This window comes from Cricetulus griseus, chromosome 2, assembly GCF_003668045.3.
Source record: "Cricetulus griseus strain 17A/GY chromosome 2, alternate assembly CriGri-PICRH-1.0, whole genome shotgun sequence".
Lineage (NCBI taxonomy): Eukaryota > Metazoa > Chordata > Mammalia > Rodentia > Cricetidae > Cricetulus > Cricetulus griseus.
The window spans coordinates 214,589,564-214,608,564 of NC_048595.1; the positions used below are offsets into that span (position 1 = coordinate 214,589,564).

The following is a 19,001-nucleotide window of genomic DNA, read 5'->3' on the forward strand; positions in this document are numbered from 1 at the left end:
AGCACATCTGCTAACAAGGTAACTGCATAAAACATTATTTATCATTGTTGGGGTGAAAACAGGCAAGAACAGCATTTTCAACCACCATTTAACCTCATCATCAATACTGACAACATTACTCAGTTGTCCATTCATTTGGTATATTGCTGGTCCATCATGTGCCTTCCAACACATCTTCATTCTCTGAGCAGAAAGAATCACTTTGCACTGCACTTTCACACTTAATGATGTCTTCACTCTTTTCTGCTCCCCTTTGCTGTCAGGAATCAGCACATATATGCATATGCATGCCCATGCAAGAACATGCATGCGTGCACACATGTCTCTCTCTCTCTCTCTCTCTCTCTCTCTCTCTCTCTCTCTCTCTCTCTCTCTCTCTCTCTTTCCTTAAAGCCCTCTTTCTAGCTGCCCAAGTGTTGCAAGTTATAATCTCAGCTACTAGCAAGTTATAATCTCAGCTACTAGGAGGTCAAAGCAGAGGGATCACAAATTCAAAGCCATACTGTCTCCAAATCCTATCTTCTAGGGATAACACAACCATTGCAATCAGGAACCCATAGCATCTGTGGTTGCCTATACCAGGTCTGCTCAAGGTTAGATCTATTAACAGTCAGTCATGGATAAAGGGAGAGCTTATAGGGATAAACCTCTACCTGCTACATTCCTGGCTACTGATGGATTCCTGAGGAGGTGTAGTGAGAGATCTAACTAAGCATCTGTGGTGCTGACCATGCCAATTTGGTGTTTACTGAGACTGTGGGGTTTAGTCTGGGGTCCGGGACAGGCTTGTGCTCTCTTGGTTCCAGTTGGGTCATGGTGAACAGGTGAGCTTCCATCCTCGGAGCTGGAACTTGGGGTTATCAGTTTCTCGTGTAAGTGACTTCCCCCTGAATAAAATTAACCTATATTATCATAGTCCCATGTATCTTAATCTGTTCATCCACAGGGAGGAGAGTCATAATCTCTAGGTGTACACCTGGTGAAAATAGTTCCATCTCCATGGTAACTCAGATGGTCCTAGAGAAACTTAGTGGGTTGGGTCACAAAATAAGGCAGAAAGTCATGAACACGAGGAAGGAAACTGTAGGGAGGGGGTAATAGATGTGAAAGAGGTAAGAAAATGTGAGGTGATGAGAGTCACCAGATTGCATTATGTACATGTGTTAAATGACACTCAAAGAACAAATTTGATTAAAAATGAAAGGCCTTTGTAAAGCAGTAATTTGTGTTCTGATGAGTGAGAGAGAACTGATCTGACAAAAGGTAACAGCAAAGACATAAGAGAGACTACAGGCTTACTGCATGAGTAACAAAAGGAAGATGGCATGGCTAGCCACAGCCAAGGGTGGAGGCCTCAATCCAAGCTCTTTGAAAATGTAAAGCTATCCATGCCATACCTCACTAAATAATCCTTGTCTAATTTAAGCTGTTTAGGGATCCTAACATCTTCTGAAGCCATTCTTCCAACTCACTTTCGTAGCCTAGTGTCATCATTTGCTATCCCCACCTTCCTGGTATAGCTAGATCCCATTGCCTTCTTGTTCTATGTACTGGGTATAAGGAAGAGAATGAGGGAAAATAGCATGAACTTGGAGTTCATGTACCTGGTCCTAGGATTCTGACTCCCATGATGATACTTGGAGGAAGTTGAATAGGTCTGGGTCTTGTCCTTGATCATGAGTTGCATGTAAAGGAACTGGGGATAAATAGCACTGTTACTATTTGATGCTTTATTATAATGGCTAATAGTTACATATATGGAAAGTTGAGCATTATAAGTCATCAGTATTCTTGTTGACATATGTTTCTGCCTCTACTTATAACATTCTCCATGATTCTTTGCTGGGTACATACATATCCCTGATTCTTTCTAGGTCCCTCTATCCTTAGTTCCTTTAGGTCCCCATCTCAGGATACATACATCACTCTAGCCTAAGTTCAGGATGAAAGGCTTTTCTATCTCTCTCAGAACAGGAAGTATGACTTTGAAACATACTATCATCAATGTTTAGTAGAGTCTCATACATAAGTATCAAATGAACATAGGTTGAATAATTATTTGAATATATATATTCTATTTCTACTCCCAAAACTAGGATTGGCTTATGGCCAAATGATTCAACTTTACAAAAAAAGCCTGTTAAGAGCCTGAAAATACAGTTCAGTGGTAGCACATCTACCTCAAATGTCCTGGGATCAGGAGGCAGCAACAGATACGCCTAAGAGGTCTGTCAGTCAGGAGTACCAGAAAGCACAGTTGGTTTGTTTCATTCAAGGTTGGACCATTAGAGGAGAGAAGATTGAATCCAAGGTTTATATAGTCACTGCGAAGTGGCAAAAATACTCACAGAAGAAGGTCCAGTAAGTCAGGACTAATAGTATGAAGTGGTGGATTGATGTGGTAAGAGGAAATACTTCCAGAACTCTGCAGAAAGAAGGGTCTGTGGGGAGGACCTCCCTGCAGGGGTGGCCAAAAGATATACCCTGCACTGGTCACACAGGGAAGGTATGGGGATCAGATTCACTCTTCATTATTTACTTCACTTCTGAGGCTTTCAAACAATCAGAAAGGAGAGGGATTCCTCCTTTGCCTTCTTAATATTTAAGGCCTCAAGTTTAGATTGATATAATCTCCCTTTTCGATAGCACCTCTCTCTCTCTCTCTCTTTCTCTCTCTCTCTCTCTCTCTCTCTCTCTCTCTCTCTCTGTGTGTGTGTGTGTGTGTGTGTGTGTGTGTGTGTGTGTAGTGAGGTAAGGGGCCAGTGTGGCACAGCATAGAATTACAGACTAATGCAGTGGGATGGGAGTTGGTAAAGGAGGCACTTAGACAGATATTTCAAATTTGGGGTTGGTGAGGAAGTACCTGCATAGAGGAATGTCCTGATGTACAGTTGGTTAGGAAAGGGAAGGGGCCTAAATGAGGTGGGTGAGTAAGTGGGGCTTGTCTGCAAGTCATGGCCTGACCTGAGACAAGGCCTCATCCACTTTGGGAGGTTACCTGGCCAGTTTAGAACAATGGCTACCTATATGGAGATGACACAACATATTTAAATATATTAAAAGTAATAGAAGTCAGTTTCTCACTATCAGAGAAGAGAGCTTGAAAGAGTAACACTAGAATGAACCACAAGGAATTCAATTTGTTTGAATTCATGCTTTACAAGATAGAAAGCTACATCTGGATTCCATCCTGCACTACAGGAAATCCTGGTTTCTTAGTGGTGGATTTCATCCTGGACCGGTACCAGTAATGTATAAAATGAAATCAGACCACCTTGACCTTGATGTGCTTAATAGTAAGGACTACTTAGATAATAACAGGAACACATCTGTAAGCACAGGGCCCCCTTTAATGGTCTCCTACTGCATGGGTATGGGATAATTTAGGCATAATAACCTATTAAAAACAGAAAGCCATGATGTCATACAAATATAAATTAGTAAGTGGGATGTCTGAAGAGCAACAGGATATTTACGTGGCTAAAATCATCTTCCTCAAAATACTACTTAATTTCAAAGAGGGAAGCAGTAAGTTTTTCATAAGGGAAACTGGGCAGCAGCATGGGTGAACACAGATTCATTTATTGTCCCCTTCCCAAGTCCTGCAATCTGAATCTGATCTTGAAGTCCTGAAACACTATACCAGCCCATATTGGCTTACAGGCTTCAAAGATGTCACTGGAAGACTGACATCAACTGCAGACAAAGGAGAGCAGTAACAACATTTAATATAGTTGCAGATCTGTATGTGATCTTGTTGATCAAAGATGTCTCACTAGGACTCCTGGCTAAATTTGACCAGAACAAAAATCACAAAGAAACCATCACTTCTAATCTGCCCTCCAGGGCTTACAGTAGGTTTATGAAAAGGACATCCTCATTTCATATGTATTTGTATCATACATATATGCCATTGTATTTTTTTGTCCAGCCTCTATTGCCATCTCACTACTTATCATCCTTTGCCCAAACAGTCATCTTTCTGCTTTTCTGTGACAAATATTACACCAACTCTAATATCCTAAAATATTGGATAGGAATATGGCAGTGCAGAAACACTATGACATGCACCTTCTAAGAGTTTATGGCTATTTTTATTTTAGAAACTAGAGGAGGAGGAGCAAAAGGAGAAAGAAGAGGAGGAAGAAAAGAAGGAAGAGAATGAAGAAAAGAGGAAAATGGAGAGGGGTACAAAGGGGAAGACAGAGAATCAGGCAAGGAGGAGAGGGAGGAAGGGGAAATAACAACCCTGTGAGGACTGCAGTGTTCCTCTAAGGGTTTGTTATGGAGCAAATCAGAGTAAATTGGGGTGGAGACATGGAGCAGAGAGACAAATGGAAGACATCCTCCTTTGACTGAAGTAGGACACAAAGCCAGGGAAATTAAAGGGTTATGAGAAAGACCAAGATTGGGCTCATTCAGGATGGTATGGCTGCAAACTGCTTCTGAAAAGGGAGAGGAGCCCCTTAACCCGGAACCCAACAGAAGCCTCCTAGCAGCTGAAATAAGAACTCTAGCACAATTAAAACCTGTTGCAAAGGCTTCCCACTCAGAGTTAATATTCCCTTTATATATAGATACTATTTTAAAGTGGCAAAAACCCATCCTTAAGAGATGAAGGTATATGATCTTGGGTAGGGACACTTTCTTGCATAGAGGTGGTCTGAGAATCTCAAACTTAATTATGTTTACAGTAAAAGTTATACTAGCTTCCAAGATCCCTTTTATCTTACCAATTATTTGGGAATTACCCAGTGATAAGATAGCAGTCAAACTCCACCACATTCTGTATATTCCCATGTACATATGACTTGTAAAGAAAATGAGCAGACAACCCCCTTTGAGTCCTGCCTTATTCTGAGCACAGCCTTTTCCTGCTGCTTCAACCTATATTAAGGTAGTTTTAATACAATCTCCAACTGTTATTCATAAACCAGCTAGTTCTGAAATCTTTGCAGAGTTCAGGTCCCAAATCTCAATTTGATCAGGGTCAAGGTCCTTAACACTCTAGCAGAACTCCTTAGGCTGCTGGGGGTAACACTAGGGAGCTGTGCCTCATTTACCTGTACTTCAAAATGCAAATAGTCCCTAGTCTCCACCTCTTAACCTCCTGTCCTCTGCCTATATATAATCTCCACATTTAATAGGTTTTATGTGCTCCATGCCTTCCCCTACACTTTCTGTGTACACCCTTCAATGTGCAGGGTCCCCTGTGGACACTAAGTTACCTCACAGTCTCATCAAATCTCAGAGGTGACAAATATAACTCTGTCAGCCTAACCCAAGTCATCATCTATAGTCTCAAGCTGAAGACAGCACCCCTTTCATACAGAGGAAGTGGTTTACTCCAATGTGTTACAATGCAAACCCATTTTTGGTTAGTGTTACCCCAAGGTACTTTATGTTGTTTGTGGCAATTGTAAAGGGTGATGTTTCTCTGATTTCTTTCTCCGCCAATGTGTCATCGGTGTATAGTAGGGCTACAGATTTTTTTGAGTTAATCTTGTATCCTGCCACTTTGCTTAATTTTGAGTCTCTAAAGAAAGAAATTAAAGAAGATACCAGAAAATGGGAAGATCTCCCATGCTTTTGGATAGGTAGGATCAACATAGTAAAAATGGCAATCTTGCCAAAAGCAATCTACAGATTCAATGCAATCCCCATCAAAATCTCAACACAATTATTCACAGACTCTGAAAGAACAATTCTCAACTTTATATGGAGAAACAAAAGACCCAGGATAGCCAAAACATCCCTGTACAATAAAGGAACTTCTGGAGGCATCACCATCCCTGACTTCAAGCTCTATTACAGAGCTATAGTCCAGAAAACAGCTTGGTATTGGCACAAAAATAGACAGGTAAACCAATGGAAAAGAATTAAAAACCCTGATATTACCCCACACACCTATGAACACCTGATTTTTGACAAACAATCCAAATTTATACAATGGAACAAAGAGAACATCTTCAACAAATGGTGCTGGCATAACTGGTTGCAGACATGTAGAAGACTGCAGTTAGACCCAAGCCTATCGCCTTGCACAAAACTTAAGTCAAAATGGATCAAAGATCTCAAAATAAATCCAGCTACACTGAACCTATTAGAAGACAAAGTGGGAAATATCCTTGAATTAATCCGTACAGGAGATTGCTTCCTGAACATTACACCAGTAGCACAGACACTGAGGTCAACAATTGATAAATGGGACCTCCTGAAACTGAGAAGCTTCTGTAAGGCAAAGGAGACAGTCACAAGACAAAACGGCAGCCCATAGACTGGGAAAAGATATTCACCAACCCCACATCTGACAGAGGGCTGATCTCCAAAATGTACAAAGAACTCAAGAAGCTATTCTCGAAAACACCAAACAAATCAATTAAAAATGGGGTACAGAACTAAATAGACAATTTTCAATAGAGGAATCTAAAATGGCTGAAAGACACATGAGAAAGTGTTCAACATCCTTAGTCATCAGGTAAATGCAAATCAAAACAACTCTGAGGTGCCATCTTACTCCTGTCTGAATGGCTAAAATCAAAAATACCAATGACATTTTATAATGGATAGGATGGGGAGAAAGAAGAACACTCCTCCACTGCTGGTGGGAGTGCCAACTTGTACAGCCACTGTGGAAATCAGTATGGCAACTCCTCAAGAAAATGGGAATGAGTCTACCACAAGATCCAGCAATTCCACTCCTAGGCATATACCCAAAGAAGCACATTCATATAACAAGGACATATGTTCAACCATGTTCTTAGCAGCATTATTTGTAGGAAGCAGCCTAGATGCCCATCAACCGAAGAATGGATACAGAAAATGTGGTACATTTACACAATGGAGTACTACTCAGCAGAAAAAACAATGGAATCTTGAAATTTGCAGGAAAATGGATGGAACTTGAAGAAACCATTCTGAGCTAGGTAACCCAATCACAAAAAGACAAACATGATATGTACTCACTCATATGTGGTCCTGCTTTATGATACATAGTAGTGACCATGCTTTATCAGAGCTGTTTTTAATGATGTTGCTCAGAATGGTTTCCTCCCAGATGATGACTGAGAAGCTAATTAAAAAAAAAAATGGTGCTGAGTACCACAAGAGTAACAGAACTGCGCTGTTTTCTGGGATTTTTTTTTTTTACTTTTTTGTTGTTGTTTTTTGTTTTTTGTTTGGTTTTGGTTTTTGGTTTTTAAATGGAGTGTACTGGATGTCTCTACAATTTTGTTAAAATGACTGCAGAACCTGGAAAAGCTGTTGCTGCTATTGAGGCATAACATATTGCCATTATTGCTCTCTCTCTCTCTCTCTCTCTCTCTCTCTCTATATATATATATATATATATATATATATATATATATATATATGCTAATTGAAACTCAAATATGTGATGAATCCAAGGTGTTTCAGAGAGTGCTCACCTGTGCATGCAAATTTGATTTCATCCTTAGTAAGTAGTAAAGTTATATGCTTACCAAAAAGAAAAAATAATAAGTGACACACTGGAAGACAAATGTCATACAATTTCAATTTATGTGTAACCTAGAAATAATGAACTTATGGGAACAGAGAGCAGAATTGTGGCTATGAGGCTTCAATGTGGGTCTTTTAACAATGGGGAAACAATTGATTCAAGGATATAAAACTGCAGTTGGACAAGAGGCATGGACTCTGTGAAGTCTTGAGGTCTACTGAGAGCATGATAAATATGGTTGATAACAATATGCTATGTTTTAAAAGTTGTGAGATAGTATACTTTAAGTGTTCTCAAAACAAAAACGATGAATATGTGTGATATAACATGTTAATTGGTTCAAATTAGCCATGCCATTGTGAACATACTGTATTGTGGATCATAATTGTGCATGACTTTATTTATGAGCTAAATAGATGAATGAAAAAAAAAGAAGGGACTTTGACAGCCCATCCCAAGTGAAGGGATGCTCTCATCTGGGACACATGGGGGAGGGCCTAGGCCTGGCCCAGGATGATGTTGTGGAATTTGGGGAGCCCCCGTGGAGGGCTCCCACCTCTATGGGTAGTGGAGGGGGGAAGGGGATGGTGGGGGATTGTGGTGAAAATAAGAGGGAGAAGGGATTGATATGTGAAATTATAATTTGTAAAAATTAAATAAAAAATTAAATAAAAAATCAAAGCAAACCCAATCTACCCCCTCTTCCGAGGGTATAGTTAGTTAACTAGCAAGAATCTATTCATCCCTACTGTGTACCCTCTAACAAAGCTTCTTGAAACAGAACTAAAAGTGTCTCTGACCCTAATACAAGTGTACAACTTCATGGCAGTGGCAGTGAAAACAACGTTCCAAGAGCAAGACCTCATTAACTGAAACCTGTCTGTGTCTTCTATTCCCTTGGCTGTAGTCATGATTGGATAACGGATCAGGTGAACTCAGCAGTGTGAACTATGAGTGTGAATCTGTGGCTTTATTCTAAATAGTGGGATAGATTCATTTTCCCCAAGAAGATGTGACAAAAGGTAAACATCCATTTTTTTTTTATTCAGATAGTGATCCTATGACAACGGAACTCATATTTAAAACATCAACTTTCTTATAAAATTTACTTAGCCAAATAATGTAACGGTTCCTTCACAATAACTGAATTCCAAGATAAAGAAACAAAAACATGCCCTAATTCACAAACCCTCATTATCTCACATACATGAAACAATAAATCCTCTTAAGGCTTAAGTCAGTTTAGATGGATTTTCTGTTACTTGCTATATAATATGTGGAGTAAATTCAAATGTCAACTAGATGTAACAATATATTAAAACAAGTAGAATGAGAGGGTCCAAATAGCAAATTTGACAAAAAGGCCTATGAACGGAGTAGGGAAACTGCAAAAAAGGAGGAAATTGGACAAGTTGGCTTTGTGGCAGCTGGCAGTGGCAAGACAAATCAGGTACCTAGGTGATTTGTGAACTCCAAGGCTGGGGAGCTTTTGGGGTTGTTTTAGGCTGGTAAAGAGGCTCTACTAAAACTCCTAGGGATTTCATATAATTATAGACACTTTCATGGGCTCAAATACACTGCTGCAATCAGATTGCATTCACCAGCCTTCCCCACTCATTCTAATCCAGGTAACTGTTGTTTGTAGCAATCTGGAAACTTTTAAGCTAAACTCAGAGAGCAGGATCACAGAGTTTGTACCAAGTCAGCCATATATTATTCTTCAAGGTGACAACATCAAGCCCACTTTGTTTGGTGGAAACAGAAGATACATTTTTAGTGTAACAGAGGGAGAAAGGGAGATAGAGAAGGGAAGGAAGAAATAAGGGGAGAGAGGTGAAAATATGGCCTAAATTTTTCTCTTCCAAATGCTGACAATGTCAACAGCAGGCTATACTCTTCCAAATTCCCAAGGATAAAAGCTCAGTTGTTTTCTGCCACTTCAAGAACCCCACACCACAGACAATTTGCTATTTGGACCCTCTCATTCTGTGGTGAAAATAAGTATAGAAATCTGTCCTTTATATTTCCAAGGCTAATGCCCAAAGTCAGACTACCATCTCTTTTTTTTTTCAGACCACCATCTCTTATCTCAGCAACTGCACTGTATGCAACCCAGTCCCACTCTGTCCCACATGACCTATCTATCACTCATGGGCCACAGGCTCCTGAGAGAAAATCAGCATTGCATGTTTATTAGTCCTCTTTTCCTCCTCTATGTCTAGGCACTAAAATATCTATGTAATTTTGTGTGTGTGAGTGTGTGTGTGTGTGTGTGTGTGTGTGTGTGTGTGTGTGTGTGTGTGACTTCTCATTTGCAAAGGAATCTTTGATGCCTCCTACTGGTTTCATACAAAGTTCCAAGAGTCTATGAAGCCTACAATCAGGTCTTAAAGTTTACATGGCAATGACAGTCACACAGAAGGACTGAATCTACCGAGAAGTCATGTGGGCAGTTTGCAAATGCCATGCCCTCTTTCTGGAAGATGCTCTTTAGTTAAAAAGTACTTCCCGATGCTTTCAGGCTTCACTTCACTGTTCTTCCCCACTATGGAATGCATCTGGGTTAACTGTTTTCATTTTCAATGACTTCAGAAGACTTTGTGCTTCTGTTTTGACAGTTATGTGGCCCCTGTCATTTTGCTAAATTTGGTGTAGACCTACACATCCATTAATCTTATTCCTTAATTATGGAGAAAGGGCACTGCATTACAAAATTTTCTGCTGTTATATTTAGCCACACAACTAACTCTCATATATAGTGTCTGCATGCATCAAGTAAACAACACTCAATGTATGCTCTGTAAATATTTCTTTAATAAATAATCTCCCAAAGGAATAAATGTTATTCACGAACGGGTATTGTGCCAAATCTATGTATATTTCTTTCTTACAGTAGCTAGGAAATAAATGGGGTAATAGAAAGTGCTGTAGCTTGAATAAAATATCAGGTTCACATTATGGTCTCTTGGGTGAGTGCATCCTTGGCTAAATCTACAACAATTTGTTATTTCTTCATTCCATTAGTACTTACTATGTCTGTGGTGTATGTAGTGTAAACAAGATAAATCACATACATGTCAAAGTGGATAAAACAACTGGACATGCTAATAAATGAACCTCCAAAGTTTTTCATGACTCTTGAATTCCATTCTCAATCTAACAAGCAAATAAAATGACTGTTCATTGCTCTTCCTTGTAACCTGCTTCAAAGGTTATGAATCAAAACTGAAATTATATATTTTTGAGGAGGAAGATGAGGTAGAGGAAGCAGGCAAGAAAGGGGAAGAGGAGAAAAAGGAGGAGGAGCATGAGGAGGATAATGATGACTATTCTTTCCTCGTTTTTATTTTCATTGTCAATCCCCCCACCACACCCTCATTCTTCCACTTTGGGAACTAAAATTATGGACTGATTATTCCTGCTTTCATGTTTCCCATGCTCGGCATTCCTTTCCAGTACTAAGAAATTACTTTCTTAAAAAGCAGTGCTCTTAAAATGACATGAGATAGAAGGGAGCCTCCTTGGGAAGAGATGGGGTCAAGGATCTGACAGATGACAGGGGCATGAATATAATTAATGCTATTATATATCTGTGTGGAAATTTAATAACGAAAATCATCATTTTGTACAATCAGAATACACTAATAATGAGGGGAGAAATGTTACCTAACAATTATATGGGAAAGTCTTCAAAAGCAATGGTATTATTAGATTGCACTCTACTTTGACTGCAAGTAGCTGAGGACAAAGCTCAGCCATTTCAGCTCGACACTAAAGGAATTTTCCAGTCTATTTCTAGTGTCTTTACATGGTCTTTTCTACTGTTCTTCTTATAATGGAGACTCCCACCAGTTACCTCTTGCTTTTGTAATTCTGGATCTTTGTTCTCAATATTTTATTTCAATTATGTCTGTATGTGCAGATTAAAGAAAGACTCTTAAGTTTGTCTCTGATATTTCCATTGGCATTTGTGCTTAGAGAAGCACCATGGAGCTTCTATTCGTCTAAGCTTGTCCATTTCTTCTCAGGCTTGGGCAATTTGAAAAAAGTATATGCAACCAAGTATGGTGTATTTAATCATTCATGACATAGGCATTGATTAAGCATTTACTGACTACTATCTTAAAGCATCTAAAATATATCAGAGTCACAATAAAAGCTTATGGTTTTTTGTTGTTCAACAGTAAGAAGCCCCCAATAAAATATAATCTGAAGTAAAATTTATCTCTTGGAAAATATTAATGTACTCAAGAAATACATGGAAAATTTAAAAAACTATTAGTTATCAAATGAAATTTATATGAAAAGAAGTGGGCAATTTAGCAGAAAACTAAACCGTATATATATAAAGCTATCAGAGTGATTCAGAGAGGTTTAGAAGTATGGAATCAGTGTTGCCCAATTCACAGATGGAACTATCTGTTCAACATATAAATTCCTAAGTACATATATATCAGTTAAATATATGAACTGAAAAGCACAGTGTCAGAATTTACTGAAATAAGAATTACAGAACAATAGATATACTGTGCCAATAAAAAAGAATCACAGTACATTTTTTTCAAGATAGCACTTAATAATTTTTGTGACATTTAATAAATGTTTATGTGAAGATTTTTTCCCTTCTCTTTCCTAACAGAATGATTTAGAAGTTGATTGATGCCTCCATTTACATGTCTATATTTGTATTTCTTTACTTTAGAAGCTTTCTAAAAATATATTCAGGACATCTCTAGTTACAGCAAAAAGATAAAAGGTGATTATTTATAGGCACCATATTCTTGATGATAGGCTCTCAGAAGAAAATGCAAACATAAATTTTAAATGCCATTTGGAAAGAATCAGAATAAAAACATTAACATAATTTCTCAGAAACACTGGCTTTTTTTATTACCAAATTTCAATATTCCCTCAGGCAATAGCACAGTTACTTCAAAGATTTATTTGATATTGGAATGCTTGATTTTTCTCTTTTCCTTTCCCAATGTTGGTAGGCCGAGTTTTCATTCTACTGTACTGTGATTTGAATTTTGAGTAGGCTCATTACTGAGAATTATAAAAATAATAGTTCTATTTTGGCAGACTGAAGACTTAAACCAGCAGCAGCAACTAAACAGAATAAATAAGTTATATACTACATTTTGTAAAGCAGTCCACTCAGACACCAGTTGCCTTGACAACAGACCAGCCACTGTCCTGTATAATGGGGACTGGAATGGAAGGTGCAGAATTCCACTTACCTGCCTGTCCACTTCTGGGAGCAGAAGCAGGAGATACTGCTGAAAATGCTGTGGGAAGGAAGCAAAGGTGTGCTTGTTTATTAATGCCCTCAGGTTAGTGTTGACAAGAATAGATCCAGGGGTCTCTATGTCAATGTCCTCAGCTTTGGTCCATTTCAAGTGTCCTGTGATGAATAAAGCAAGAGGTATGAATTTACTACAGAATGAAGAAACACACACACACACACACACACACACACACACACACACACACACACACACGAATACATGTATATATGTACTCATTGAACATATATATCCAGTAATATGTTTATTTCTATCCCTTCTAAAATGATTTCCAGAGAACAAATCAGAAAATAAAACCTTTATTTTTAAGGTTAATATCTATCTTAGTTATATTTCAACAGATACTTATTTAATCAAATTAGCAGCCCACCCCAATTCAAAAGCCTAATAATTATGAATGTCTTATTTTTCATTTGGTTTTGTTTTTCTGAAACAAGGTCCTACAGTGCAATCCAGGCATGCCTGGAGCTCACCAGAAATTCAAGCTGGCCTTGAACTCATGACAATCCTCATACTTAAGGCTCCTATGATTTTCAGAACATTTAGAAGCATTAAAAAAACACCTGTGGATAGGCATTCTGACTGGCAGAGAAGTCCCTGTGTTTCTGGTTTTTTTTTTTTTTTTTGATGGTAGAAAGCTGTTGTCTGATATCACTGAGTGGAATATTTTAAACATAAGGGCTGTCAGCTAAAAGCAGTACACCAAATCTCATGGAAGATGTGTACTCGTTCCCATTTGCATGTAAGTTGAAATTTGTCCAAACATCAAAAATAAAAATTCTTTGCAGCCATTTTGTACAAGAAATAATCATCACTGATAACCATGAGATGAACAGAAAATTTCTAATGATGATGCTGTCTTCATAGGACCAAAAGAAAATAATGATCAAGTTAGTCTTGCTAGGTACTTACTTTTGTATTTAGAATACCTTTCACTCTCTACAGGTGTTATTCCTATTTATAAGAGGAGGGAAGGGAAAATTCAGATGGTATGCAAAATAAAATATTTAAAATAAAAAACAAAAAAGATCAACTTAGAACTTCATCAGTAGCTGTGTTTTTCACAATGGCAAATCCAAGAACATCTAAATATCCCAAACAGAAATTCTATTCCTAAGGAAATATTGCTAATAGAGCTACTACTTGATGTTATCAACCAATAACTTCTACCAAAGGATCCTTTCTTTGATACACAAGTAGCAACACATACACAACTGTAGCAGCAATGGGAATTGACAGTCAAATAATTAGGAGTGTTTCTATATAAATACTAATTTTAGAAAAAAGGACTAATGACTAACAGAAGTGAAAGCTAAGTCAAAATTAATTATGTATATGAAAATAAGGTATGGTTTATGTGAAATGAGAATACATATAAAACATAGGCATTGAGAATAAGTTTTGCTAAAACTCTACTGGTAGCCTCAGAAGAACAGAAAAAGAACAAACTGCCAAATTGATGAACAGAAGGAAAATACCAGTCAAAGGATAGGCATTGAAGAAGAGGGAAGTAAAACTAAAATGAAGTCCAAGAAAATAACAACAAATATAACAAATTTTTATATTAAAGATGTAAAAATTCCAGATATCCATTGCTTTCACTAGACAGTTAAAAATTCTCCTACATAAGCTATAAAATACTAATAATGGATTTAAAAAACAAAAAAGAAACAACACAATATTGAATTAGTCAATACAGAATGAAGTAGAAACACTGCTGAGAAGGAAAGTGACCATCCATTGCATGTATAAGTGACAATGATCTGAGTCTGAATAAATAGGACAGGCTCAATACATAGAGTTGAGAGAAATAAGAAAACAACTTGTCATTACAATGGTAGGAGAACTCTCAACAGACATGGATAAAGACCAACACAGCAAATTTAGCAGTAACTTTAAAAGACATATGGCTTTCATAAATCAGCACCTATACTTATGCAACAAAATGCATACAGTGAACTGTACTATAACAACACAAATGACTATTGAGTCTCAATCAACACTGAAGTACGATCATAAAACCACAGAGCTCTGTCCAAAGGAAAAATCTTACTTTAAGCTTCACCACACAAGGCCAGCTACTCTTCAAGACTCCCTACAAAAAATATGTTTGGGCATTTCAGAGGGTCTGTAGTACTTCAAAAATTGAAGAAAAATAATACCAGTATTTGTAAAATGCCCTGCTAATTGGTTTTAAAACTAAACTGCCTATCTTAGAGAGGGAAGGGAAAAGTTTGAAAATTTAAGAGTTAAAAGTTCAAATCATGAATTCAGTAAAATAATCACTGAATAAAAACTCAGCAAAGGAGTTAATCATATAAACAATAAGAGTGGAGACCCATGTGGTATAGAAAATAATAATGATGTCTAGCAATATTAAAAGGTAGTATTTTTTAATTAAGCAAAAAAAATTAGAAATTCCTGAGAAGAAATTGCATAACATAAATAGTAATAAAAAAACAGGGACACAGGACTAATTGAATGGGAAGATATAATTAAAGGCAGATTTTTGTAATGAATAGTACAGTATTGTGAATTTTTTATAATATTTCTGAATAAAGATAAACTAATTTTACTGTATGCACATATTCATCTGTGGAAGAGGCTAGGCATGTATGTGTGCACACCTGCACATGTATGTACATTTAAGGGGAAACTAGAGTTGAGAAGGGATGCCTTTCTCAATTGTTCTCTACCTCATATTTCTGGGACAGTCTCTCACTGATGCTAGGAAATCAGCAATTGGCTAAGCTACATGACAGTGAACCTCACAAATCCTTCTGGGAAATGGGATTACAAGTGTATGCATTCATAGCCAGCTTTTCACACGAGTGTTGGAGATCAAACTCAAGTCCTCAGGCTGGTCCAGGAAGTACTTTATCTACTCAACCAAATCCCTAAGCCCTAAACTCCTTTAAGTAAATACATTTCCTAAGCTAATTTTAAGACAGAAAACAAAGTTCAACATAAAAAAGTGAGCAGTAGACTTTCTCTCACATACATACAGTAAGCAAAATATAAATTGTTTAAGAATTAACTTAATGCACTATAGGCAACTTTATCTTTATCTAAAAGTCTCTAAATGAAAGGTGAGAAGGACGAGAAAGGAAGGAGGGGGAGGGGAAGGAGAAAGAGCAGAACCACCCCCATCACCACACATTCCCCAAGTGGCACACAGTCATTTATGACTAAACCAAATAAAGATGTATGTTCAAAATGTCCACCTAAGCAAAGCTATGTTTTATAATTCCAAAGAAAAGACAGAACAGCTTAACTAAATTTGCTCTTATAGAGATCGTTTAATTCCATTTTAATTATCCTCACTCATGTATTCTTAATTGGCTTAAGAACAATCCAATTATGTATGATTGTCTTATCTCATTAAAACTGGCACTACACATCTCCCTACAGTGCCCACAGAAGGAGAAGTATGAAGTCCCTTTAGTGTCTAATTCCCAGACACTTAGCCTAGAGGGTTGTGGCAGCAGAGGCAGGCAGACAAGACAGGAGAAGCCACAGGGAGACTCAGCACTACACTAGAGGGTCCTTGTTGTGGTAAAAATCAGGGGCCTGTGTCCAGGCAAGTCCCTAGAACTTAATCCCTTGCTATAATGTACTCAGAGAGTTTTGCAATCACATCCCACTTGGGCACATGCATTTGTGGATTGGGTGGAGTGTGCTGCCTTAACGACTCTCATTTCCTGATAGCAACATGCCCAAGAAGTAGGTGCTAAATGCACCAAAGAACAGAAAGAACCAAAGTGATGAAACAAGCACCCACACACACGTGCGAGCACAAACACACACACACACACACACACACACACACACACACACACACACACACACAGGCAAACAAGAGGAAAGGCCCAAACATGTAAGGGTTCCCAAACAATTCTGGTGTAGTCCCTATCTAAACCCCCAAACAGGCTTGACAATAGGCATTCTTATCTGCTCTGCCATCCTGATTTGCCCAGGTTTTCACAGTTTTAATGACTTTGGAGAGCTACCTATAGAGTTTAAGGCAGTGTTTAACAAGCTGAAGTTTCCATTTTTACATGTTCACCATCTGGTCTCTTTCTTAAGATATGTCCAATTGATAATCACTCAAAAATTGAAAACTCAGTTTTCTCCAATAGAGACTCACTGGGGATACAAACCATTCTTAAGGCTAGGCCCATGCCCAACAGTAGAGAACCAACACAAAACAAACTTAACTGGCAGGTTCTTTGTCTCATAAGGTTTTGACAGAGAAATATATTGCTTTAGCCGCACAGGTCCCTTGCATATATACATTATGACTTCCATGTTGTGGGTGGATTCCTATGTGAAAGAACATGTTTGTCACTGTATCTACATGTGCATCTTATGCAATTTCTTCGCATCTTTTTCTTGTGTTTGTTTGTTTTATTCCTATTTGCTTTTATTTTATTATTATCCTTTAAATGTCTGTCTGTTTTCTAAGGAGAGAGAGAAAGGGTATATATTCTGATGGGAGGGGAGGTGGGAGAGATCTTGGAGGAGTTGGGGGAGGGAAAACCATAAATAAGATACACTGTGTGAAAAAATATTTTAATAAAAAAAGAAAAATCTTCAGTTTCTTATTTATCTCCAAATTAATTATACTTGGTAATTAAAAAAAAAAAGATGAATCCAACCAACAGGCCTGGGATAGCTTTCAATGGAGCTCAACATGAAATCATAAAGTCATTAAAATATTATGAATGCAGTTCTCAAGACTGTAAACTTTGTAGAGGACAACGCCCTGTCTCAGCCTTAAAAGGTTGAATATCTGGCCAACCAGTCAATTAACTATGGACTATGACTCTCTTCATCCACCCTAGAAAACAGCACCATTATTCCTCCTTTTTTCCTTACAGGCAGCAAAATTGTCTAAGAAACTACTCCAGTATAAGCTTGAACATGTGAGATGGCCATTGGTGTGCGCAATTACCTAGAGAGGCTGCCTGACACCCAGTCTTTCAATTGACACACAGAGTCAAACGGTATCAATAAAACAATAATATGTTGGTATATATAGTTTCTGGAAAAATAGATAGCATTAATCAATGCCAAACAACTTCCAGGAAATAGGGTATTTTGAATGCGATATAAAATTATTATCTGATTTCATTTTTATTTTTCTTCGTTAATTTATTTTTTAAAATATGGAACATTTTTTAAAACCAGCAGAATTCTAATTCTTTATTACAAAAAGATTAAACAAAAAATTAATGTTGGAATGAATCCCAGAAGCTGGGTTCAATGAGGACATTATTAAAATTCCCTCAGAGACATCCATTAAAAGATTGGGCTTTTTTAGCAAAAAAATTTAAACTTCTACTGTGTGACTGGGTAGAAGGTACAATTGAGAATTGGTTTAGGTCAGTGACCCTGAATTTAAGTCACTTATATTTCACCTAGGGGGGAAGATATGTGGAATTAGGAAACACAAAAGAGAGGGGGGGAACAACATAGAAGATAGTTAAGCCAGCTGAAGTTTTCCACAGAATACGACACTGGTAAATGAATGTGATTTCATCTTCCATGCTTGACATGCTCTCTCGGTGACAGAGACCATTGATTCAGGTTCACCAAGTGCAATAGTGATACACTACTATTTTACATGCTGCCAGTCCTGAAGAAGGCTGGGCATGTGTGGGTGCAAGGTGACACAGTGCATGGGAGATAATTAGAAGTGACTTTTTATCCTGTCAGGGGAATCTTACCATGAAGATGAAAATTTAGGCTTATACTATGAAGTCTAATTTTGACTTCATTTTGTTTTAACATCACTAATTTAAATTAGAAGAAACATACAGTATATCTTTTAATGTAGAATAGCTTCAGCACATAAGGACTTGTATACTGCTACCCATACTGAAAGAAGGTAAAGTAAGTTCAAACCAGTTCTGAGATTAAAGTGTATCTGAGTCAGGTGGGAGACATGGATGGGGGCAGTGCTCCTAGCTGGCTGGTTAAGGGGTTGGGGAGTGGGGTATTCCTTCCCTCTGATTCTGCACTTTTACATGAGTTCATTTGGAAAGTTTTACCTAAAGACACAGATTCAAACAGGGGACAGACAGACATTGAAAACTTAATTCTTATTTATCTTGACTGACTTACTAGCACATTCAGTTGACAGTATTGCACTCATTCATTTATCCAGTATTCTTTCAGCAGCCACCAATCAGAAGGGATACAAAATGGTGTGG

At 37.8% G+C, this 19,001-nt stretch overlaps 1 protein-coding gene across 1 annotated transcript in view; it reads right to left on the reverse strand.

Annotated features, from left to right (window-relative positions):
- The window catches only part of Asxl3 (ASXL transcriptional regulator 3), a 108,091-nt gene that overhangs the window by 51,794 nt on the left and 37,296 nt on the right, over positions 1 to 19,001 (reverse strand). Inside the window, exon 6 of the mRNA XM_027400552.2 lies at positions 12,721 to 12,884. Coding sequence (XP_027256353.1) covers positions 12,721 to 12,884 — 164 coding nt within the window. The remainder of the gene's footprint in view (positions 1 to 12,720; positions 12,885 to 19,001) is intronic.